Source organism: Epargyreus clarus, unplaced genomic scaffold, assembly GCF_041222505.1.
Source record: "Epargyreus clarus isolate Ecla_fem2 unplaced genomic scaffold, WU_Ecla_fem_2.2 ptg000019l, whole genome shotgun sequence".
Lineage (NCBI taxonomy): Eukaryota > Metazoa > Arthropoda > Insecta > Lepidoptera > Hesperiidae > Epargyreus > Epargyreus clarus.
This window is the reverse complement of record NW_027332227.1, coordinates 11,334,554-11,360,079: the sequence shown is the minus strand read 5'-3', so window position 1 is coordinate 11,360,079 and position 25,526 is coordinate 11,334,554. Positions and strand designations below refer to the sequence as shown.

Here is a 25,526-nt window from a genome sequence, read left to right as displayed (position 1 = left end):
AGTTTAAGTGGAAAGCCCTGTAAAAATAGTTTAATCCGCTTTTAGACCTTGGGGATAGCAAGTTATCTGTGACGGAGCTTAGATAAGACGCCAATCCAATTTGGGGTTAGTTTTAGATCGTTGCGCTGTAGGAACTTAACATAAAATTGACTCCTATTTTTGTAACAAAAATGAGTATCATTTTGCGAAACATCGTTATTCTTAACTGTAGAGCTTTTTACGATAACTTTTTATGCTTTAATACGAATAGTATTACCTATATGACGAATACCTAAGTACCAGTTTTTATACATAAAGATTTCACTGTTTTTATAATAGATCACCGTCGCTTACAGTTATTAAAGACATTTTATTCGACCATCCCTCTTAGTAACTGCGAATGGAACCTATAATTTCTCCTCGTTAATTAGAAATCGAAATACGTTTGGTCACGGCATGACACGATCGCTAAGCACGACTCCACTAGCGACAATAAGTCACTTGCGGCGAAGATTGTTTTGTCTCGATATCGTTTAATTGACTTTTCTATTGTATATTAATTTTCAATATTTTCTTACTGCAGTGAAACGGTGCGTATATTTTTACGATAATTAAGCTGTATAGCAGAAATAAGTTACTGTTAAATGTAAAAATGCAGTACCTACCTATCTCGATATGTCTTTTTTCCAGTGGCGTACATGTCTAGGTCGCTGAAATGATAATGATAATATATTATTGAAGGACGTAATTATGGCTTGGAGCTTTCTAAGGACAACTCCTCATTAGTGCAAATTGTTGATTTTCATCATGTTTTCCTATACCACAGCCCCGTTTAAATCTATAAATTAGTAATAAACCACGTAGGTACACTTTGCATTTTATATCATGATTAAGAATACTGATACTTTCGCATCTGATATTTAACAGAATATTTCTTCACCCATTTTTACTATCTAGTACTTTATCCTGTTTATCGCAATGATATTTGAAATTAAAATAGTATAGGTCGTATAATTTAATTACACTGTGAGCATGATGACTATAATATTCATGAGAGCAGTCTTAGCTATCATAAACTTATAACAACCTTTGTTTCGTGGATAGAACATAAAATACAAAACATTTACAATACTTCTATAAAAGCGAGGAAACTTTTACTGTCTCTTTGTTTATTTTATTCAATAAAACTGCAGCTAAGCCGCGTCTTCTGCATAAGTAATATAACGCGCCATGTAATTTTACGATCCCATAACCACGAGCATTCATGCAGGTGCATTCGTGAGCTTCCAGCTGGCAAGAGCACATACTGCCGTAAAGTTGTTACGTATATGCTTTTATTCCTATATTATTTTATTCAATAAACTGCAACTTATATTAGTCTTTGCCATAAGTAATCTCATACACTAAGTTAAAAAGGAATAAGAAGTAACATTTTTGCAAGTGCATTCTTACTTTCCAGCTAAAAATAGCGCACTCTCGTGTGAACTCATCACATATATGCCTATTTTACTCAATCTTTCATTCTATAAAAGTAAAACCTAGTCTGAAGCATAAGTAATCAGATCTTACTTAATTAGCGAAGTTTACGAGCCATAACTATTGCACAGATGCGGAGGCAATTGTGATGCTTCACTAGGCTATTGCCACCAGTGTTAGTTCTGCTTCAAAACACCATCGTTAAGCGTTGATATCTGTTATTAGAAATTATTATTGACCAATGACCAGTAAATACCAGTACATATCGCTGTTATATGACACAAATGAAAATAAAAAAAGATTTAAAGTTAATAAGCCTAGACAATGATATTTATTTGGGACGTATAGGCGAGATTCTCAAAATCAATTTATTCTAAAGACATGGTATATTTAAATAATGAGACAACAAAATGAACAATCGTACATACTCGTGCTATTACTCGATAACCTGGGGGGCGTTGAATAATAGTCCCTTATTTGTCCATTTCACATCTAAGTCGTGCTGCACCGACGTGGTTACTAATCGACGGGCCCAGCTTCGTCTAAGGACAATGATGATTGTATTGCGTACGCTTTAAAGGTTTTCGTTGTTTTGATAGAAAGATACGCACTGTCCAAAAATATCGTTAAACTGTTTGTCGGAGATGATAATTTTGACAGTACCCTTAGTACGTTTTTAATTAAATAATAATTAAAATGACTGTTTTTGTATTTGTTTACGTATTTCCCATACATTTCCAATCAGTAAAAACTCATACTATGGGTACTGTATTTTGTTTGTGGTTAAACGGTTTGTCGGCGATAATCATTTCGATAGGATACAAGAAGTGTCACGTCTATTACAGTCATAATATAAATTTTAGGGATATGCATATTAAATTTTTTTTAAGGTTGGCAATTTGTTGTTATTGGACATAAAATCTCAAGCTTCATGGCAATGTGTTTGATACAAAAATCAATACTTCCAATTATCTCTTGCATTATCGACCCTATCAATTGATGTTATCGGGTCCCCACATTCCCTATCTTAAACATGCCAAGCTTTCTCTATTGCAAAACTTATATGTTTCGTAATTCCAAATGAAAGTAGGTACCATTACTCTTATGAAGCTTATATTATTTATACTTAGTAGAGATACTTCTTATTTAATACTATTTTTTACATAATTAATAATAGTTCTGTTTACCCTTATTCTTTATTATATTTTATTAAGAAGTTGAAACGCCAATTAACTTCAATTTTTCCTTGTTACAGCGGAGGGAAGCCTGTCTGATTTTGCATTGCGCAAAATTCACTACACGGCGAATCATTCCCCTAGGAAAGGCCTATTCACACCGGATACAAGGTAAATTATTTAATAATTAAATTTACGTTACAATAAGTAAATTTTCACCCAAATACGAGATAAAACTAATTGAGAATAAATGTTATAAAATACTGATATTATTCGTGTACAATTTTAAGATTATGACTATAAGCCGCCATATTTTATTTCGTAAGGCGCTTGTAAGTAGATTGAAGTAATTGTACAATTTTTTTTTATTTAACAAGTCTAAAAACAAGAATTAGACGCAAATGTCACGCAAACAATAACACTAATCAGACTTGTAAGTTCGGAAATAATGAATGTATAAGCAAAAAATATTGCTAACAACTCAGCAAGAACAGAAATAATTAGCACCATTAAATATACTGGCAAAGATATAATACGGTACAAGATGATACTATTTTAATTAGTTTCTTCGCACAACTGCGCTTTTTGTTACGAGGCCATTATAATTAGGAGAACACATTACTTAAGTTGCTTAACTCATTGCAGACACTTCTTTTTGTTGCAATAATTATGGACAGAAGCCAATTTAGGTTTGTGTGTATGAATACATAAACATGTTTCAATGAAATATATTTTGGAGTGTGCACAAAGATGATTTGTTGTTCTAAAGAAACCTGAATTTAAAACAATCGGTTTATAAAAACGCTTTTGAAATATTCCAGGCCCGTTTGTTTACGCAATTTGTACGAGAGAGCATCGACGGACAAACACTGTGGCTCAATTCTCGACCAACTTCGCAAAGACTCTCAACACTCACCGTACCTGCTGTGCACGCCCGTGCTGAGTTCTAAAAGGAGACGCGTCTATAATAAAGTAGATGTTGAAGTAGAGACACATATCGTAAGTAACATTTTTTTATTAAACACAATTCGGCAACTGGAGTGACAGTCGCGTCGTAAAGTATTGTAACTACAAGTAGTTTAATTTTTGTAAAAAACAAACATCTAGACTAATGAATTTGATTTCCACACAAGCAGCTTCAACAGATTCTTGCATAATTTGATTGTTCTTGAAAGAACAATCTTTCGAGGGTACCTTCTTTCCAAACTACATACAACCAAAGTATCTTAAACTGCCTCATATATTCAAATCAGCATAGCTTGCTCAACATTGAAATCTCGTCTGTTGATTTACATATCAGGTTTCACCTTACCACTATTGTTTGATTGCAAGATGCCATTTGAACTTTTCAGCCGTCAGTAGTGGAACACCTACGAAAATGGACATCGAGAGAAGCAATAGGCGAAGTGACAACATTCCCAGATGCGTCAATGCGTATCGCGAGCAGCGTGACCCTCACTCCGGACGAGCTGTCGGAGTGCGGTTCAGGCGACGATGAGCCTATTGACCACAGGCTGCCGAGTCCAGAAGAACAGCTGCGAGTTATTGCCTCTAAGTAAGAATATTAGCTAACCTTTGGACGCTCACCGCACTGCAAGCGATAGATATTTTTTGCTATGTTAGAAATATTACACATAAAATGAGAGAAAAGATGATACGGTTCAAGGATGTTATGTACGACAAATCCGTGGTGCTTATTTTTAAAGTAATTTCTAAAAACGTATTCAATGTATCTAAAATCCCCTCGTTTTTTCGTTTTTAACTTATATGGTAGTCTTGTAAAGTTGATTGGATCAAAAACTCCTTATACAAAAGTATTTTAATTGTATTGGTAATAAATTATTATCTTTAAATTTACCAGGTATTATACCCATTTATCTGTTTTGTTTACGCAGATTTCCGCCCGAAGTTGTGGCGATAGATACGTCAGGGAAGTTCTTCGATAGAATGTGTACTTCTCGAAAATCGCTTCACATAGAAACCGGCTCCGGCGAAACGGACACGATCAAAAGACGGACGCGGACAAGAAAACCGCGGGGTAAAAGACGAAACACCATTTCGGGCACTGATCAGAAAGAGCTTAGAGAGGCTATAGCTGGGTAAGCTTCTAGTTTGCACTGTACACAAAGACTATATTATCTACATACTACCTTTTCTTTTTTCATAATTTTCTTTTTTGTTTTGTTCCGTAGATAATGTAATCTTACAGACAATTAACTATGATAACCATAAAGCACAGTACTGTGTGGTGAGCTTAAAATGTGCATAAAAACTTAGCACACATTTTAATTAACCTGTTCATATTACTATCTCTGGCTTCTGTGAATACATTTTTGTTACTGATTGTCATTGTTCACTTCATCCCGCAAATTGTTCTTCGAATGAGAAACAAAGACAATCATTTTTTTGTGCACTTGAACACTAATAGTGCCATTTGTTCATTAGCTTCATAATTACTGACGTCTTCAAATAACTCCGCTGTAACAAGACTAAGCGAAGTTATTTAAAGATTCTCTACATAGTTCTGCCCTTAGCGTGTGACTAATGCTTTGCTTGGTTTGTTCTATCATAGCGATACATCAAATGCTGTGGCTTCTGAAGAAATCGAAGAAAACACTGTCATCAGATCTCGGTCTAGCGACTTACTTAAGAAAAGCCCTATCGATCCTGTAACTAAGAAAAGCCATTTCAACAGTCTCAAGCAATGGGGTAAAAACAGGCTAAAAATGATTGGTAGATCACCCAGCGCCAGTAGAGACAGCTTTAAAGACACGTCAAAAACTGAGAAAAATAAAGAATCTATGTCTCCTATTAAAGTAGAAGAACCTCAGGTTCAGGAAGCTGTCACGATGCGAAAGAAACGTCCGGGAGAAGAAGACCGGAGGACACATCAAAGATGTGCATCATATTCCTCATCAGAGAAAAGTATAGGAGTTCCTGCCAGTGCACCAACTACTGCAACAATAAATGGAGGAGTAAAATTACGAAGTACATCAGCTCACAGAAGATCAAGGCGATCTGGTGTTGGTAAAGATGAACCGCATTCGTCAAGCGGCAACTGGTCAGCTAGTTCAGAATCTGGAAGAACGAGTATTGGTTCTGAAATCACCACCACAACAGTACCTCCGAAAAGTACAACATCAGCTGCAACCTCTAATAATTCTCTTAACTTCCATCACGGGCCTCCAAGTTCAATAATAAGTAGAAGAAGGTTCCTTAATACATCAGGTTCTGGTAGTGTTACTAGCGAAGGTACCCTAACGCCAGATATAATTCATGACTTACATGAAGATTTGGAGACCAGTTCAGAATTCTCTTGCGATACAGAGGGTTATTACACATCTTTCCATATGGATTCTGGCTTAAAGACTTTAAAAGAAGAAGAAGTTTCACCGAGTACTCCATTGCACACAAGCACAGCTTTATCAAGTTCATCGAATAGCCAAAATTTGACAGCTGAAAATGAATATGAATTGTTTGGTAAAGGTTCTACAAGTACAACCACCAGTTCCGCTGGAACCGTCTGTACTACACTAATGGCCGCGGGAAGCGATAGATCGCTAGTGATCGGCCCGACGGTCCCTGAACGTAAAAGCTCTTTAACTAAAGTCAACAGAAGTCGAGGAAATAGCATACACAGTGCAAATGCTAGCTTAGATAGAAGTTCTAGTTCTTCGTTCACTAGATCTGCCTTCAGTAGCTTAAGATATAACCCAGCACGCCAATACCCTGATAAACAAATATACAACCATTCGTCCCCCGAAATTCGTGAAGTTTCCTCTTCAACGATTACCATTACAAGAAACGTCGGTAACCACAGAGAAATAACGGCTGTAGCGGAGGTTCATACTGAAACAGAACTCGAGAGTGCAAAGAAAAGTACTGGCACGAGTTCTCCAGATTCAGGCCACAACACATCGAGTTCTCCTATAGAAGATTCTGTATCCAGTGCTCATGGTAAAAATAGCTTGTCTGAACAAGATTACTCTGAGTCATCGGACCTTGAAGGCACGGACAGAATTGAACGACTAAGATACAAAACGACCATAAACAGCTCAAGAATACCATCAATGTGTGTCATTACCCCAACTAATTCCGATGACGAAAGTGAAAACAGTAACAAAGATACAGAGACTGGTAAGAAACAAGATTCTGAAAAATTATCTGGAACCAAAATGAAAACATTAAGTCGACCGAAGTTAGATTTGCCCACTGACGAAAAGCAAAAAGAACCTAAAATAAACGATGTTCCAAAGACAAATGGTAAAACGCAGAATCAAATAAAATCCTCCCTGCAACCGTTTAATAGTTTAATGTGCAAATTGAAAGGAGTACTACCTAATAAATTATCTAACAAAAAGTCGCCAGTTTCGAAGGAACCTGAAACAGTTGAAGATTTTTACGACACCGGTGACTATGTTACGATAGCTGATGTTAAAAATAATAATCAGAAGATGAACTTAAATAGAGGTACTTATGCAAACAATGACATTGTTAGAAAGAATTTACAAGCCGTCTTGTCTGGCAAACTACCTGAAACGGAATACGTATCTCTTAATGAGTTACCTAATTGCCTAAATGACAGCAGAGACTACATAGAACATGGCTTAGAAGAAAAACCTTCTGTGGCTCTAGACGAACTTCAAAGAAAAGGAGCTAAGGTTACATTAGATTCGCAAGGACAAGTTATATATTCGTCGGATACCCTAAAAAGAAGAAAAGGAGCTCACACAACTTTTGAACCCGGTCCATTCGTTCAAGAAATTTGTCCAACGACTTCAGTTATTCAACGAGAAAACGCGGATGTCGTAAAAATTACGGATGAAACCGATTTCCCATATGAACCAGCCCCACCAACTAGTAAACCCACATCACCGCAATTAGGCAAAATGATAATAAAAGCCCCAATAGAACCCCATGGACCCGTTACTACCGAATTTGTGACTCTACCACCACCTAAACCAAGTATGATAATAACAGCTACGCCTGTCACTGAAACACCGGCTGTCCCCAATATTCAACCTGCAACTACTGCAAAAAGTAATCACGATTTACCGCGAATTGTAGAGGCTATAACCAGGACGGGGGCTTATGTAAATATTCATGATGCAGAGGGTGTCAGCTTGTCTCCATCGAAAGATGATACAACAGGTAAGACACAAATTCACATAGCGCCCGTTATGAACCACGTCACGAACAGTCCAGAACACGCTGATCAAACTTTAAGTGTTCATGAAAATATTATTCCATTTGTTCCTAATTTCCAAACTCCCATTATGTTAAGAGGTAAATGTCAACATAATCTTAATAAATCAGGCAGTAGGAAGGTTGCTGAAGTTATGAAAATGTTTACAAATAGGAATAATAAGGAAACAAAACAAGAAATATTAGATACTAATGATTTTTCTGATGATATCAATAAAAACACTCCTATCAATAAAATTAAACGCAGTGATAGTTATAAACTAGCTAATTCTCCTTTAATGCCTATTAAGAAGTTACTTAAATTGGAAAGTTTTGGTACTAATGCTAAGAAAGGTAACTCATTTGAAATGATTCAAGCCGAAATCAGTGCAGACTTACTTCGCGAGCAAATAAATTATCCAGCTACCGTATCTCCTAAACTTAGCCACCGCAGTATGTTTGATGATTATAAATCGTGCGAATGTATAAATAACAACAGTACATTTGTAGACGATAAATTTGTATCAGAGCTATCCGCATTGACATTTAGCCCTTATACTACACCTGTGCCAAAAAGAAATTCTGTAGCATTTATACCGGATAATAGAGATAATTCCTTGGATATGTTAACAGCTATTTTGGATTCCGATCCTGATGATATTTGTATTATACATTCCCCGTCAAGCTATTCTCTTTCACCTTCTAAAGTCACTGTACCTATTGATGGTTCTATGCATAGGGCTAAAATTCTATCACTATCTGAATCCGATCATGCCACTGAAATTTGGTAAATAATAAAAACCTTTCGTTACCTATTTATACTTATAATACGCTTATTTAGTTACTAGAACTTAATTATTCTTTAGATTTATGTATATGGAATTCTAACTGATAGGCTATACTGCTAGTTATATGAAATATTAATGAAATATTTTAATTTAGAAATATTCCGTCCGTCATATTGTCTTTCTTGAAATCGTCTTCCTTATACACTCAACTTGTTACTTCTGTGATAAATAATTGTTTACTAAGGTATAAGGTATTATTAGGTTCACATTATTAATATAATTCTACACATATAATTAGTTATATATAGATGGAATAATTGACTTTATTTACAAGATTTTGTAAGAACAAATAAATGCATGGTGGCTTATTTCACCGCAGCGTGCACAGCTTCCCAGGTTTATGTTTTGTGTGTAAGTGCATGGTGTGATATTCTCGAATGTTCTTTACGTGTGTTGTAAATAATATCATAATAGAAAAATTGTGAATTAACGCACTTATTTCATTTAATCACTCCTTCGGCTCACATCCTCACTCTACTCATAACTACTTTGCACCAAATAAAAAATTAAGAAACAAGTTCTGTTCTTTAACTATTGCAGAATTGCTTAGTTTCACAGTTTATCAGGAACTAATTAAATCTGAAATAGTTTATAAATTCATAATATGTTTAATTATAACTCATTTGAAAAATAACTATTCGCTCAAGATAAAACAGAACTCATTTCTCGAATTGTAAAGTCGTGATAAATGACATCGTGTAAATACAATATTGAATATTTGGGAAACAGTACTAAAACCAACGCTGTCAACTCACTTGCAATTGAAGATCATTTTAGTCTTCAATGATCACACATAACATCACTAATTCTGAATAACTTTCTGTAATAATAATTGTTAAAGGTTTAAGAGTATAGTCACGTCATTTTTTAAGTTAAGCCCTTTAGAGTTCCTTTTACACTCACGAACTCATCAAACACCGCTTTGCACAGTGATCGAGAATGCTTCCAAACGTTGCGACTTTGTTAACGCGAAGTTCTTCGAAGGTAAAGTTTTTGTTGCTTTTAAGCATGAACTATGAGTTATGCACGAAAATGTTACTACTTCTACTAACTGTAAATTCTAATATCAAATCGTTACTAACAAAGTTGCATCTAAAACTAACACTGACGATATACTAAATATAGCGTCATTTTTTAAACGTAATTCTTATTGACCCATCGTATACGTCTCTTGGGAATGTAAGATTCTTTTATACCTAATAATTTCGATTCATTTGCAGTTTTGTGGTATTGTTTCGTTTTAGGGTTTTACTAACAAATTGTAATAACGGCTGTATGTACGTTAATTCAAACGTATTCGTTTTCATGAATGATTGATCAGTTTGTGAATATAACACCATGCACTTTAGAATTGTATACTTAACTATGTATCATTTGTATAATGCAAACTTTATAAACCTAACAACACTGCTACAGTGCAGCACTATAGAATTGAAGGCAAATGTAAATAGCCTTTGCACCATAGATATACTACTAATAAAGACGAGTATATCTATGCTTTGCACCGATTATTATTACCTGGCTATAAGCTTAATTTGGTATTATAACGTTATGGTTACTGTTATAATAATTAATATTACATTTCAAGTATTCTATCAAAATATATGTCGTTAACCTTTGTGAAAGATTTGATTGAAATTAGGATCGAAATTATTAATAAACAATTTAATGATCTTACATAAACTGTCCAGAGAGAACAGTATTTTCAATATTATAAAAATGTTTTACAAAGGTTACAATTATAAACTTATAGTGTGTATATTACTTGCCTGCCATTTCATATGTATTTATAAAATATTGATTTAAACATTCAAGTAGAATTGGGTACCTATAAATATTAACATTTGATTTACTAAAATTAGATTTGGAAATTTAAATCATCTGTATCTTAATCTTTCAGACCATCGACATTCCGGTGCTGACAAACTCTACATTAATGTACAGCAAAATAAAACTCCAGAAAATCAAATGAAATCAAGACCGACAGTCGATCTGAATGCATTAAACCCCTCTCTACATCGATATCATACTGCCCATTTGCGTGGCAGGCACGGTGTTATCGATTACGACAATTCACAGAACAATATACAAAAAGAATTGCCAAAATATTGGACGCTTCCAAAGAGATCGTTATATGATTCAAACGGACCTAGACAAGCTGTTTCAAACCAGAGACATCCAGTCAGAAACATTGGAATGCCAGCTAGCAGTAACGAAGAATCAATAAGGATATCGCCAATAGACCCTCGGGCGGCAGGACCATTCAAATCATCTACGCCTACAAGCAAAGATAATGCGGTTGATCTCAGCTCCAAGTTGCTATCCCCGGTTAAATCGACTATGACTAATGAAGAACTGTATGCAGTTATACATAAAAGCAAAAAGAAATTAAATATCAAAGAAACTCCTGAAAGAGCCGAATCCCCGGCATTATCCTCGATTAGTCTTTCCCCAGTGAGTTCCGAGATATCTTTATATAAACGCCAACCAGAAACTGGGTATTTCGGAGATCCTAAAACTAGAGCGAGCTGGTCGCCCATGGACAAAGCTTTTACAGGTGGCACTTTTGGTATCCAAAAAACAGAGACCACGTGTGCTGACAGATTTGGTCCAATTCCGCAGACTTCAAGACTCGACTTCAAGAAACTTTTATTGCAGCACAGTGTGAAACTTAATACACTCCATCCGCAAAATAAATCCAATAAGCTCTCAGCCGTCGAACAATTAAAATTATCAAAAGAAAAATCTCAAATACCGACTACACCAGTAGGAAATAGATCACAAGTAAATATACTTGATCTTAGCGGTTCGCCGAAAACATACACAAATAGAAAAGCCATTAAAACTAACAATCAACCAGCATCACCCGGAAGAACAAGTGCACTTATTAAAGAACATAAAAACACACCAAAAATATTATTGTCGCCAAAATCGCAGTGGAGATTTTCGAGTCCCAGGTCGGACGTATTATCCACACCCATACCTGAAGCTAATAACGAAGAAGAAAATTCAAACAGTTCGGGTGAAAGGCATGACGCATCTTCTCCCGCTGACCCACCGTCTAAAACAGTTCCTATTATTACTAATCAACATTTCGGAGCACGTAGAAATTTAATACCTATAACGGAACACAATTTAGAAGCTGAACATGACTCAGAGTCTGTTGATCAAGGTGTGTTTCCGCTTGAAGCTGAATATTCTAAATCACATGGATTATCAAGGTCCGAAATACTACAAGCCAAACGAGCCGAATTCTTTAATGTGGCACCTGAAACGTCGCCTCCGAGATTTTCCTCCTTCAAAAGTCAGCCTACCCCCGCAACTACAAGAAATCAAACCTCTCCAGAAAGAGGAAAAACATCGCCTACTACATTGGAAACGGCATTATGATAAAAAGTTATTCATATTAAAGCGGTGCTTTAGACATTCTTTCATTAAATGATCATGTGTAACAATAAGACAATGAAATTGATAGAAGCTTTAATCTAGTCTTTTCTCGCTTAAAGTGCCATTTTTGTTGGCATCCATTTATTTCAAACCAGTGATTGATACTTATAGAAATGGTATTTTGAGCTCATTTTTTTTCTCTTCGTAATGCTCTAATGGGGCCAATCTTCATTTTAATTTTATGATATTAGTCTAAAACTCGATAGTTACAAATTAGCGTAAGTATTTATTGAGTACATAAAGGTACTATGTAAGTAGTGTTTTGAATTTTTCAAAGTTTTTAAGTTATTTGGAATACAATTTTAATTAAATGTGTTGAAGAATATTTTGTGTATTATTTTCCTAATCAAACTAATATTAGTACGCTCATTCTGCCCCAGTTCCAGGTATATTTTTATCCAGATGTCATAGTAGATAGATAAAATTGGTCACCCACTCTTTGCTATCCATGAGGTCACTGATAACTAAGTCATTCTTACCGCACCCTTCAAACTACAACAGCAGCCTTTTTTGCCTTATAAGTGTTAAACACTTATAAGGGGATGATGCCTCTAAAGTCAAAACACGAAGTGGTTGTTATATCTCAAACAGCAAGTTATATTTTAAGAACGCATAACCTATTCAGGCTCTGATCAGTCTATCCATTTTTAATACGCTTTTTTTGTTTATTAGTTGTTCCGTGTTTGAAACATAATAATTATAATAAATAGTTGTCATAGACCATAGATAGACATGTATTTTTTTAGATCGTCATAAAAATAATGTGACATACTATCAGACATTCGTCAAATAACTCACAATTAGGACTGTTTTTATACCCACTATAAACAAATATTTAAATTATTTTAATACATAATTTAAAAATGCTCTATTATTTGAATCAAAACCAATTTACATGGTAAAGTAGAGGTAAAAGATTTTGATATCAGTTCTATTTCAATGAATACTGAACGGTGCTCGCTCAAACTCAGAGTTTTTGCGTTAGTAGTGAATACTGCGGATTTTATAAACGAGAGAGCTACACCAACTTTGGGGATGTCACATGCTCTCATCGCGCCCATCGCTATTTTTACAACATATATTTTCCTCGGTATATTTGTAGTCGGAGGCCTAAAGCAGCAACACGCATCCTGGTTCCTGCAGATTTATGCACTCCTTGTTTGCTCCTCCGTTCAAATATCTTTGTCTTTCACCGTGTTTAGAAATCTAAAGGCTGTTGAACCGACTAAAAAAAACGCAGCAATGATTTTGAACGGAATACTGCCTATGATAATTGCAATAATATTATTTGGAGATCTTGTTGCCGTGACATTTTCTGTTCGCCCAGCTATAATCCCTCCTTCAGTAATATCAAGTGCGAGAACTAATTCGCAGGTGGAGATTCGAACAACAGAAATACAAAGTAATATGGCAAAGTAATATCTTAAAAACAAAGTCGGTATCAAAGAAGCAAGACAAATGAAATGTAATAACTACAAAAGTAAAGCACTGTTGATAAAAGTGCCTCTATATGAATGAGCCCTTGGTGAAATGAACAAATATACATAGTATACTGATAAAAGCAGAAATGCGATATGTTTATATTTTATAGATTTTAATAATATTATTACATGAGGATATAATGTATTTTAATAACAAGCCCATAATATAAGTACTGTAGTTGAAGTATTTGTCCCAATAATTTATTTAGGAATTGTAATTTAAGCATATACCCAGACATTTAGATTAAGAAATTATATCATTACCAATTATTTCTAGTGTCTGTTAGAGGTATCTTACAGGCAACTAAAATTATTATTGTAACAACAAAACATATGTGGGTCTGTATGAAGGTATAGTCAGCGTAAAACTGCTAGTCTGCTCGGAATATAGATATGAAACATGTCGCTATAGTAAATTGTACAACTACACCTGCTCACAACAAGTTTAGAGAGGACTAGCAGTTTAGCACGGACTATAATCAAGATAACAATTAGTTTATTTAATTTGGATGGAACGCAAAAAGAGCACTCAATCGAGGAATATAAATTTAAGTCAAAAAGGCATAATTCATTTTTAATAAAAAACGAGTTGAACCCATAACTGGATCATTAAATTAAACAACCAATATATCATACTTAACTATTTAATGTACAAAACAATGCATACAATATGATACAATTGTTTTTATCTCCAAACTCAGTTTAAATCTAAAAACTTGATTTATCAGTCAGTCAACACAATCTTCGATCTGTATGCACTATTTATTCATAGGCGGTCCATTCATTAGAGGGGGGCGCATTTGGCCCATGGGCCCCATAGGGCCCATAGGTCCCATAATAGGGCCCATCATAGGTGGTCGCATTCCCATCATTGGCGGCATAGGCCCATGTGGTCCCATCATCATCGGAGGTGCCATTGGGCCGCCAGGCCCCATCGTAGGTGGCGGTAACATACCAGGCGGACCACCAGGCGTCGGTACAGGTGGTCTAGGACCACCCGGTCCCATAACAGACGGATCCCAAGGAGGAGGAATGGCTGCACCTTTATTACCAAATGGATTCTGAGCAATCTTTCCCGCTTTAAATGCCGCTGTTGTAGCGTCGATGAGGTGTTGAGCTTGTTCTTCCATCCATTTTTGATAGTAAAATTTCACGTTGTCTTTATGTTTTCGCCCTGTACAATGGGTTTTTCTTACACTTGGAGAATCGTGCGTTAAATATGTATCACAATAATCACAGTAATACTTAGGCATTTTTATTTAAGTTAAGTTTTTTAACAAAAATAATATTTAGAACGAAAACTACAAATGTGTCAATCAATTCTCGAATGTCAAGCAGTCTGTGGTCTTATGCACAGATAGTAAAAATATTCGTGTTCTAACGTGTTGAATACAGATAAAATAGTGTTTGATATCATATGCATATCATAGTATGTGTAATGTAACTGATAATGTTATAAATGTGAAGCAGCTCTAAGTATTAAAATTAAATATAAAATCTTATACATACGATTTATTTAATTATATAATTTGATTTAATACGAATGTCTATGACATACCAAAGTGCAAACCTACTGACTTTGACAATTATGTTGACGTATTTATCACATCAATTTTGCGCATGCGCACGGCGCGGTGCAGTGTTTTTCACGTTTTTCGTTCGACGCGTGCACGTTTATTTTGTGATTGATTTTGCGTGGTTGTTTTTTTTTTTGTAATACCAACTGATATCATTTCAATCTACTTTTTGTATTACGTGTAATGTGTGTTATTATCTAACAGTAATTAAAAATGCCTGAGATGAAATACATATTAGTTACTGGGGGAGTAATAAGTGGCGTTGGAAAAGGTGTCATTGCAAGTTCTTTTGGCACAATTTTAAAAAGCTGTGGAATCGATGTGACTTCAATAAAAATTGATCCGTATATTAACATAGATGCTGGAACCTTCTCACCGTACGAGCACGGTAAATGAATTTATTTGTAAAGCCTTTATTGTGACCCGCGTGGTGGCCGCAATGTGACTCGAAATACATAGTCTATTTTTAATTTTTAGGTGAAGTTTACGTGTTAGATGACGGGGGCGAAGTTGACCTTGATCTTGGGAACTACGAGCGCTTCCTGGATATAACTCTTCATAGAGACAATAACATAACAACAGGCAAAATATACCAACAGGTTATTGAACGCGAGAGACGAGGCGATTATCTTGGAAAGACCGTGCAGGGTGAGTAGAACTTTATTTATACTTACAACCAGTAGAATACAAGGCCCTGTTAGTTTACAAAATAGGGCAAAACACTTAGAGCCCATTTACCTATGATCTACTTTCTAAACTAGCTTTAGAGAAAGTAACAATATCTTGTTTGCAAATTTAGTGTGACCTAAATTGTATTCTATATATAAAACACTCATAACATGTTGTGTACTAAAATACTAATGTATTTTAGTGGTATTTTTCAAACTGGCTTACATTTTAGTCAACACTAGGAAAATATTTTCATTTTATTTTTTCGAAATTGTGTGTTTATAATAAAGATTGTTCCAAATGTTTATATTATCTTCATAAAAACAATAAAAAAAAATTACAGTCATTCCACACATAACTGACGCTATACAAGAATGGGTTCAAAGAGTTGCACATATCCCGGTAACACCAGACAACAGTCCTCCAAGAGTATGCATAGTGGAGCTCGGAGGCACTATAGGAGATATAGAGGGGATGTCCTTCGTAGAGGCATTTAGACAATTTCAGTTTCGTGTGAAAAGGGAAAACTTCTGCTGTGCTCATGTTTCCTTAGTACCAATGGTAAGCATTTTAAGATATATTTAAATATCTTGTGAAGTACATTAAAAAAAAGTAATGAGCACACCTAAAATTGATTAAGTGAATAAAGAAAAATCTAAATTATAAATAAAATATGACAAACTGCACTAAAGTAAAAATTTTAATATTTTTATAAAAATGCATGGTGAAAAATATTGTTTACATATTGCTGTCTTTATCATTATTGTCACAAGCATGTATTTCAACAGACAAAAAAATAATATACACATCTTTATACATGTTTTAAGTGCCATGCTAGATATGTAGTCACTGTGGCCTATAGATGTGTGCTCTAAAGCTTATTAATGTGAAAAATTGGAACACATTTTTATCGTAACAAGCTGCCGGCTATTTTTGGTAAGTCACTGTAGGCTGTAAGAACTCTACAATTAGCTTTAGCATTTATTAAAGAAAAGTACTTAATTTATTTTTAGTGTTAAGATTTACCTTTTTAACAGCTTTACAATAATTGTCTTAACTTGTGTATGAAACTGCATCAAATTTGGGCATCAGACACATTCGTATAGACCCTATCTTTGCAGCCAAAATCAACTGGGGAACCTAAAACAAAACCGACCCAATCTTCAGTGCGAGAGCTGCGAGGATTAGGTTTGTCGCCAGACTTAATATTGTGTCGGTCAGAAAAACCTATCAATCACACCGTCAAAGAGAAAATCTCAAACTTTTGTCATGTTGGACCTGAACAGGTAAGAATTATTAATACTATTTTAAAGAATTTGCTTATCAGTTTCATATTAAATTTAATGTTGAAGACAATGTAGACTGTATAATAACTTTGTAATAATAGTTCTTGTTTTAGTTACAAATCAGTTTGATTTCAAGGTTGTACTTCCTGTGTGACTTATACAGCTAAGGTATTATTTTATGAGTAAGTTATTGTTATTCAGCTAGACTGATGGTGATAAGAGTAATTTACATTGAATTTTATCATGAATTAGTGTTTAAGAAACAAGGAACTATGTGTTGAAGTTGAAATACACAGAAATAAGTATATATTTGTGTGTATTTATATATATTTGTGTATTATACATATATTTATTTTTAAAATTATGAATTGTTTAATAATGTAATTATGTGTGTGACAAACTTATAATTTTCCCATCTGTTCTAGATTTTACCTTACAGTATGCTATTCTCAATTTGCAACATTTAACCTTAGTAGACTCCTGAATCCACACATAAAGATGAAATGCCAGTGTTAGTCTACGTTGATCCTACTGTTTAATTCTCACAGCACCATTTTGTTGCAGGTTATATGCATCCATGACTTAACTTCAGTGTATCATGTCCCTCTCCTAATGGAAGCCCAAGGTGTCGTTCAATACCTGAATGAAAGACTTCAGCTCAATATATCAATGCCACGGCCAGGAAGGTACATAATATTTTCACCTCATATGATTAAAACTGTTCTGTATTCATATGATTAAAACTGCTTTTTAAAACCTTATTAAATTAAAACTGGGTTCTGGTTTGAAGGGCATATTAAGACAGAATCATTTATATAAGTGGTTTCTGCATTATTCTTCGAGGTAGGAACTAATTCCTTGTTAAAGACGCATAATCTACTCAAAGGTGTTTAAAGACCAATTTACTTAAAATAAATAGAACAGAATAGAATATTTCAAGAAATGATGTTTGATATAGATACAAACTTTTTATGTTCCTAACAGATTTATGCAAAAGTGGAGGAATTTGGCAAAGCGAGTGGACAATTTACGTAGGGAAGTGAATATCGCTCTCGTGGGCAAGTACACGAAACTGGAGGACAGTTACGCCAGTGTCACGAAGGCGTTGCAACACGCGTGCATCGCTGCGAGTTGCAAGTTAAACCTGACGTACATAGAAGCTGTTTATTTGGAAAAGCAAACCAAGATAGACGACCCAGTCAGCTATCATAAGGCGTGGCAGGATTTATGCAAAAGCGAGTAAGTTGAAACATCTACTACAAAGTATAACTTCTTGATCATGAACAAACAAAATTTTGGCAATCTGCCTCTATGTGGCCAATGATATTGTTTTTCTTGACACCAGTTGTAGTGTATGAAACTTTTTAGTACTATTTATATAACTTCTGAGTAACAAAATTGCAAAAAACACTTTCTTGTGTAGTATAGCATTTAAACATTAATTATTAATGTTCAAACAATGTTATCAATTAAGGTCTATGCTATATTTATGTATTTGTAACATTACAGTGGTTTGATTATTCAAATATGTATTTTCAGTGGTGTGATAGTGCCAGGTGGATTTGGTCAAAGAGGCATGGAGGGTAAAATCGAAGCCTGTCAGTGGTGTAGAGAAACTCAGAAACCCATGTTAGGAATATGTTTAGGATTGCAAGCAGCTGTTATAGAGTTTTCAAGAAATGTCCTGGGCTTAAAGGGTGCTAACACAACTGAGGTGGACCCACAGTGTGATGACAAGCTCGTTATAGACATGCCTGAACATCATCCAGGAAACCTCGGGGGCACCATGAGGCTGGGGAAAAGGAAAACATTCTTGGAACCCAGTATAGTTGGTAAGTTTATCATTGTGCAGTAATCAATTAATTAAGATAAGGGTTTTTACTTTATCAAATTTAATTATATACTAAAATGTAAAATATTTAAGAATTATTTCAATCGCATTAAATCCAAGCATTATAAAAATAAAGAGTATAATTCCTGTTAAGTTATAGTAGAAAATACTAGTTTTTATATTTTAAAGTAGTAAACAATTTTATTTGTTTTTTTTTTATGTTGAATGTAATGCACGCTAAAATATATTCTTATTACTTGTTATACTGGTAAAGGTAGATTAAGCGTGAATTATTTGCAGGCTTCAGTAAGTCATAAAACTGCATTATATATTTTGCTTAGGTTATAGATAATGTATTTATGGGAAATATCATATTTTGCTGCTACTGATATACGTATTTATTGCAATTATACATAATAATTGGTTTATTGTATATTGAACGAGAAATGTCAACAATTTTAATGGCTTTGCATGAATGGTTATGTTATGGTCATTATAATGTGATTCATAAAGGATTAAATACCACCATTTGGATACCCCTTTTTAAAAACAAACATTAAAACATAACGCGTAACTTATTCTGTTTCCGGGTACATGATGAGGATTTATATACAAATTGGTTTAGTCATTATATGTATTTTTAATAAATCAAGTAGCTGAGATTTTAATCTTATGTCTTATTGCTAGTTTTATAGACGAAAATCAAAATCAGAAAAATTTAATTCCAATAAGAAGTCATGAATAGATTTCAATTAACGTTTTCTAAAACCTTAGTTATCAACTCAAATCAAACACCTAACGCCATATACCTGGTTAATTAGCGTACCCCTACAATGTTCGTTATATTTCGTAGCGCAATTGTACAAGAAGAACACGATAGAAGAGCGTCACAGACACCGCTACGAGGTGAACCCGGAGTACATCGAGCAGTTAGAGGCGGCGGGGCTACGCTTCGTGGGCAAGGACGAGAGCGGCGCGCGCATGGAGGTGGCCGTGGTGGACTCGCACCCATACTACGTCACGGTGCAGTTCCACCCTGAGTACTTGTCGCGCCCGCTGTCGCCCAGCCCGCCATTCTTAGGGTAAGCTCCTTCTGCTGTGCTATACATCACACTTTATGATTTGAAATTTTCACGCATTGAAACAAGTTTATAGTACTTTGTTTGTGGTATACTTCGATGTTTCGGGGCTGAAAAGTCATAAAGTACTTTCAAGTGTAAAGGCAGTTTTACAATACTTTCGGTCGGTTAAAAGTGCTTTTACTTAATGGCTACATGTCCTTTTGACCCTTTAAGCCCTGAATAGTTGTAGTAGTAATGTTGGTAGGTTTACTTCAGATATATTTTAATTCTTTATACTTGGTATCTCTTCTTTCTTTAAAAGAGACACCAATATAACACATATGTAACTTTAAGAAATTATAGAGTTTTAGAACACAGAACAGAGATAGAAGTAGAACACTTGTCATGTTTAGATTTTATTACTGGTCTCAGTAGAACGTTTAAATATTAATAATAAATATTTCGTAATAAAAGTAATGGTTTGTATTAATTTTCCGCAGACTTATACTTGCGTCTATTGGTAAACTGAAAAGCTACTTGTCGAAAGGATGTCGTCTCAGCCCTCGGAATCAATCTGATGTTAGTTCTGGTGAGTGCTACAAATTTTGATTCTACTTTTATTGTCTGTCTATAATTTGCGTTATGACTTATTGTTAGTAACAATTGATGTTGGTAATTCACGAAAACATTACCAAAATAATTATTGTGTGTTTGTCTATCAACACAACCATTTCTTATGAAATCTAGATCTGTAGTTATGAATGTTACAATATAATATAAAAATAATTAGCTGTAGTTCAAATTCATACTCAAATTGGTTTTAAACATCGAATTTAACATTTTTTTTTCACACAGGATTCATATTGAACTATTAAACATATTGTTGATAGGCCAAATGAAGATCAGTGTTATATAAATGCAAATTCATACAACTTGTTTATAAAAACGTTCCTTTTCCGTTTCCAGATGAAGATGATATATCAGTGTCTTCGCTTAGTTTAATTGAAGAGAAAACAGTTATTGAAAATGGTAAACCAGTAAATGGAGTACACAAGTAAAAAACACGACATAATAATAATAATTTACCACATAAGTTGTACCTTCAGCTTGTAAGCTTTAGCCTTCCTAAAAAAGATTCTGCTATTTTATTCAAATTGTAATGAAATTACATATATTATACATTACATTATACTACTTAAGATTAAGTGCAATTATCTAAGGAAGAAATTGTTTATGCAGTACTGGGAATATTTTTTATTAATATAGTAATGGATCGGATTAGTTGTGTTTTAATCGTACTCATCCCACTAGTCACAAACATCGTATTTACTTCTTCTACACTCTGCATTTATTTTGATGAATTATAACACAACAACATACAGTTTGTACATATAGGTATTTACTCCACATTTCGTTTTGACATAAAAGTATGCACATCTATACTAGCTATATGTGGTTGATATCCTTGCCATATGTATTTATTTGTTAATCACCTATTCTCACAACAAAACAAGACCCTCAATACTTTAAATAAGGCTAACCATGGAATGAACTATCAGTGTTATTACTGATTACATATCGGGACACATTATACAAGACACATCAAATTAGTTCAAATAACCAAATTTCCAGTAATAATATTTTTCTCTTTGTCCCTCCAAGAACTTGTAAACATTTTTTCCTTAGATATACTTAATATTTCTCAGCATAATAATTATAATCCTGTAATAAACCCAAACTATAGTATAGTGTACAAAGATTACTTAAAAAAATTGGAAGATTAAATTATAATTGTTATTTTTCGAGTGTGCCAAGAATCGTTTTGATTTGTTATTATTCTCTTTTTCATGTACTTTATGTTTAGTTAAGCTTATAATCTATCTTTAAGGTATTCAAGATTTCGTAGTACTCAGAATGTATTTTTTTTTTACAAAAAACTTGATTGTAATTATTTTTTATTAAATATCCGCCTTTTTATTTCGGCTTGGTGTTCTATGTGGATTATTTTTTGCTTGATTATTATTGTGTGTTTGACAAATGTTTAGTATTTTTTTATTTTATAGAAATCCATCCTTTTCCAACATTTGTTCTTGGATGAAATTACAGACATATTGTTACCTATACCGACGTTCTCAGGCCAGAGAGCGTAACGATCAAATAACATATGATCTGCGGTCTGCCACTCACACCAATGCAGATTGTATGCTTACGATGTTGTATACACAGAGACATGTCCAGAAATTAATGATTTTAAGAATGATGATCAAGCAAGTTATTAAATGTAAATGAACAATGATGTCAAGTATACTTCATTTATATGTGAAAATGCACAATTAGTGTTCAATTTAATACCCCAATAGCATAATATATATACCTAGTTTCTATTAGAATCTCTTTTAGAGAAAAATATATATTATCATTAGTCTGGATTTGAACTATTACAAGGTTTTTTCTGGAAGGATATAATATTACTGCCTATTTGTATGTCTCGAATAATAAACTGTCATGTTACGTTTAAAGTCAAGTTAAAAATAAATCTTTACAAATATTTTATTTTAATGAAATTCAGTGTATATGTCGCTATGTATATAAATAACCAGAAATTTGTGTTATTTAAAAAAAATATGAATATTACTTTAAACTAATTCCAAATATTTAAACAAAACATTATTATTCTATTATAACAATAGATATAGTGCGTACAACATTTCGTGTTGTAGTTATTGAATGAATGTGAATTAAAAAGAGTGATTACAAGGTTGTTATGAGTAAATCTATATTTTATTGATAAAAACTATAATATAAAGTAATTAAAGTGCAACTATATTAAATAAGCTATAAACTAATTTCAAAAATCCATGTCTACAAAAAAATAATACTATTCTGCTTATTAGCATCCAAATGAAACATTTATTTGATATTAAAAAAAGTGTAATTTTACATTTCCTGCTTTGAAAATATATTAAATCGATTATTGGAATTCTGCGATATTAATTCATTTAAAAGGATTTGTATTTTGTAGCCTGTTTATATATACACTTGTACTTATCAGCTAAGCTAAAATGTAAGCATAATAATAACATAGGAGTAATCAATTACTATTCTCTGTAATCTCTTTTAAGTAACTCTGTGTAATAAAATACCGCTACTGTCTTATTTCATACATGTATCATTCCAATTTGTATATGGTATATCACTTACAGTTGAAATCACACAGTTTGTTCCTGGTTGTGTTTAAGCGAACAATGAAGACATAATAAAATGTTGCTTTTCAGATAGAGGCGTCTTTCATTTCCTTTACTCCTCTTTGGGCTTTCAGCAGCATCTTAACATCAGTGTTAGAACAAAAATATTGAAACGGAACAATATTTGAACAATATTTTATTTTTGCGATTTACGAATTTACGCTTCGCACTCTCGTTATTATCGTGTATTCTTTTTATTACAATTTTATCCATTTGTATTACGTAACTGAATTGGCATTATTGTCTGGGATCAACATTATAATAAAGAATTGCATGAGCCGCACACAATTTAATCGTGTTTTTATGTGGTTTTTATTCGCTATCATGAAGAGCATCATTGCAGTCTGTACTCTGTAAAACAGGCTTTTTACGGGCTATTTAAGTAAAATTAAAAAAAATCGTTATATTACGATATTTATAAATAGTGTAAAGGCCCATCTAGACGGAGAGAGTTTCTCGTCTCGAAGATACGATTATCGAAGGAATATAAAATAATTTCTCGCCTTGGGCGATAATTGCCTCGCGTGGAATATTTTATTGCGTCCGTCCAGGGTTGCCAACCCCAGCATAGGGCAAAACTGTAGATACGGTTGAAAAAAACTGTAAAAATCAAATAAAAAAAACAGTAAATGTACGTCTTTATATTTTTATTCTTTTTTATTATTTAATTACAGTCATAAATAGAATACATTATAGGTTGAGAATTAAAAACAGTATAATTATAGTTTAAGAACTTAAAACCACGCTAAAATCGCACAAGGAAAATCGTTAATCCTGATCCTGATGAGGAGAATGGGATAAAATGATTAAGATCATGTATTGTCATCGGTTCTTGATAATTGCTCAAAATTTTAAATTAATCGGACCGTTCAAAGTGGGTAAAAATCGTGTTCAAAGATTCCGTTACATACAGGTCAAGCTAATAAAAGCGTGGTAAAAATCATGTAATTATAAAAGTTTTAATCAAATTAAATGTCAAATCAAATTAGCAATATAATATTTAAAAACTAGTATGGAAATGCTAATCCACTACAGAAGTTAGGCGAAAACAGAATTCGACCTCCGGTCGACGACCGCTAACCGAAATGGTCCACCACTAACGCCATCTATTAAATTGGTTGACTATTATAGTCCGCGCCAAAATGCTAGTCCGCTCTGAAGTTGTTGCAAGCAGGCGTAGTCAAACAATTTGCTAAGGCGACGCGATTCATTTTTATATTCAGAGCGGGCTAGCAGTTTTACGCGGATTATACTTCCGGTTCGATTGTGTATGGAATTCGTAGCGAAGCGAATAGATGCCGCTAGCATCTTATATAAAAAAACAATGTGAGCCGTCACGGGACGCCTGGCAGATGTGAAACATCGACATTATTTTGTAAAAGTAATATGCAGAAAAGAACATATTGTGATAGGAACTAACTATGTCATAATGATAAAATAAAATATTACGATTTTTGCGCATGGCGACGCGTCGCCACACCGTACACACTACTGCATATAGACTGTATAGTGTATATATATACCATCGTATAGCACGGCATGCGTCGCCACGCCAGAAATCGGTTTTACGTGCGGCTATAGATGTTTCACATCAAAAAACTGTAGATTTAGAGGCCTAAACTAAAAACTGAGAGAACTTCCAAAAAACTGTAGATCTACAGTTAAAACTGTAGGGTTGGCAACACTGCGTCCGTCAAAACAAAACTTCAAAGCAATAATCGTATTTCCAAATTTTATGCCAGTTGCTACTAAAACGTAGTGATTACATTCCTCCGTTAGGAGTATAGGTGTTCTGTGTTACATTCTCTTTGGTTGCTACCATGAGTACAGTGCGCAAGGGCGTTTTAATTATTATTCTATCTATCTGCTCTTCTGAAGCAAGAATTAATTAACGGAAAAAGAAGAAATGGTGTTGGGTTAAAAAATTGATAGAGAAGTGAAATGATTTGGGAGCATCTAACACGTTGTGTCTTGAATTACAATTTGATAATTACTGAACTCGAATGAAAAATCTCGCACTGAAAAAGATCCAAACCATTTGTACAATACTCGTACGAACTACAAAATATGTCATTAGAGATTGTATTATTTATTACAAGTCGAGATTCTCGTAAACAAGAATCTTCTTACTAGAATTTCATCGTGTAAACAAACATAAACGATTATCGCGTGGCGATAAGTCATATACGAATCTCGTATAACTTAATCGTAGGCGAGATTTTAGTTCTCGCATATATGTAAACATTTTGATACGATTATGTTATGGC

The 25,526-nt window shown here is 33.9% G+C and overlaps 3 protein-coding genes across 4 annotated transcripts in view; 2 read left to right on the top strand and 1 right to left on the bottom strand.

Annotated features, from left to right (window-relative positions):
- gukh (NHS actin remodeling regulator GUK-holder) overlaps positions 1–12,434 on the top strand; it is a 101,434-nt gene extending 89,000 nt beyond the window's left edge. The window contains exons 2-7 of the mRNA XM_073083738.1: positions 2,711–2,801; positions 3,452–3,629; positions 3,983–4,185; positions 4,526–4,729; positions 5,203–7,781; positions 10,563–12,434. Of these exons, the coding sequence (XP_072939839.1) occupies positions 2,711–2,801; positions 3,452–3,629; positions 3,983–4,185; positions 4,526–4,729; positions 5,203–7,781; positions 10,563–12,052 (4,745 nt within the window). The 3' untranslated portion in view covers positions 12,053–12,434. The remainder of the gene's footprint in view (positions 1–2,710; positions 2,802–3,451; positions 3,630–3,982; positions 4,186–4,525; positions 4,730–5,202; positions 7,782–10,562) is intronic.
- A 1,784-nt stretch (positions 12,435–14,218) lies between these two features.
- On the bottom strand, positions 14,219–14,939 carry snRNP-U1-C (small ribonucleoprotein particle U1 subunit C). Its single transcript, XM_073083781.1, has one exon. It carries the CDS (start codon positions 14,841–14,843, stop codon positions 14,349–14,351), a length of 495 nt encoding a protein of 164 aa, XP_072939882.1. The 5' UTR covers positions 14,844–14,939; the 3' UTR covers positions 14,219–14,348.
- A 264-nt stretch (positions 14,940–15,203) lies between these two features.
- Ctps (CTP synthase) lies at positions 15,204–21,292 on the top strand. Of its 2 annotated transcripts, none has more exons than XM_073083296.1 (10): positions 15,204–15,555; positions 15,645–15,815; positions 16,180–16,397; positions 16,958–17,122; positions 17,687–17,808; positions 18,107–18,361; positions 18,662–18,954; positions 19,807–20,035; positions 20,515–20,603; positions 20,981–21,292. In XM_073083296.1, the coding sequence occupies exons 1-10, from the start codon at positions 15,381–15,383 to the stop codon at positions 21,070–21,072; spliced, it is 1,809 nt and encodes a 602-aa protein (XP_072939397.1). In that variant the 5' UTR covers positions 15,204–15,380; the 3' UTR covers positions 21,073–21,292. The 2 variants fall into 2 exon arrangements, with proteins under 2 accessions (XP_072939397.1, XP_072939396.1); XM_073083295.1 differs by having other exon boundaries at positions 16,943–17,122.
- Positions 21,293–25,526: the final 4,234 nt, after the last annotated feature.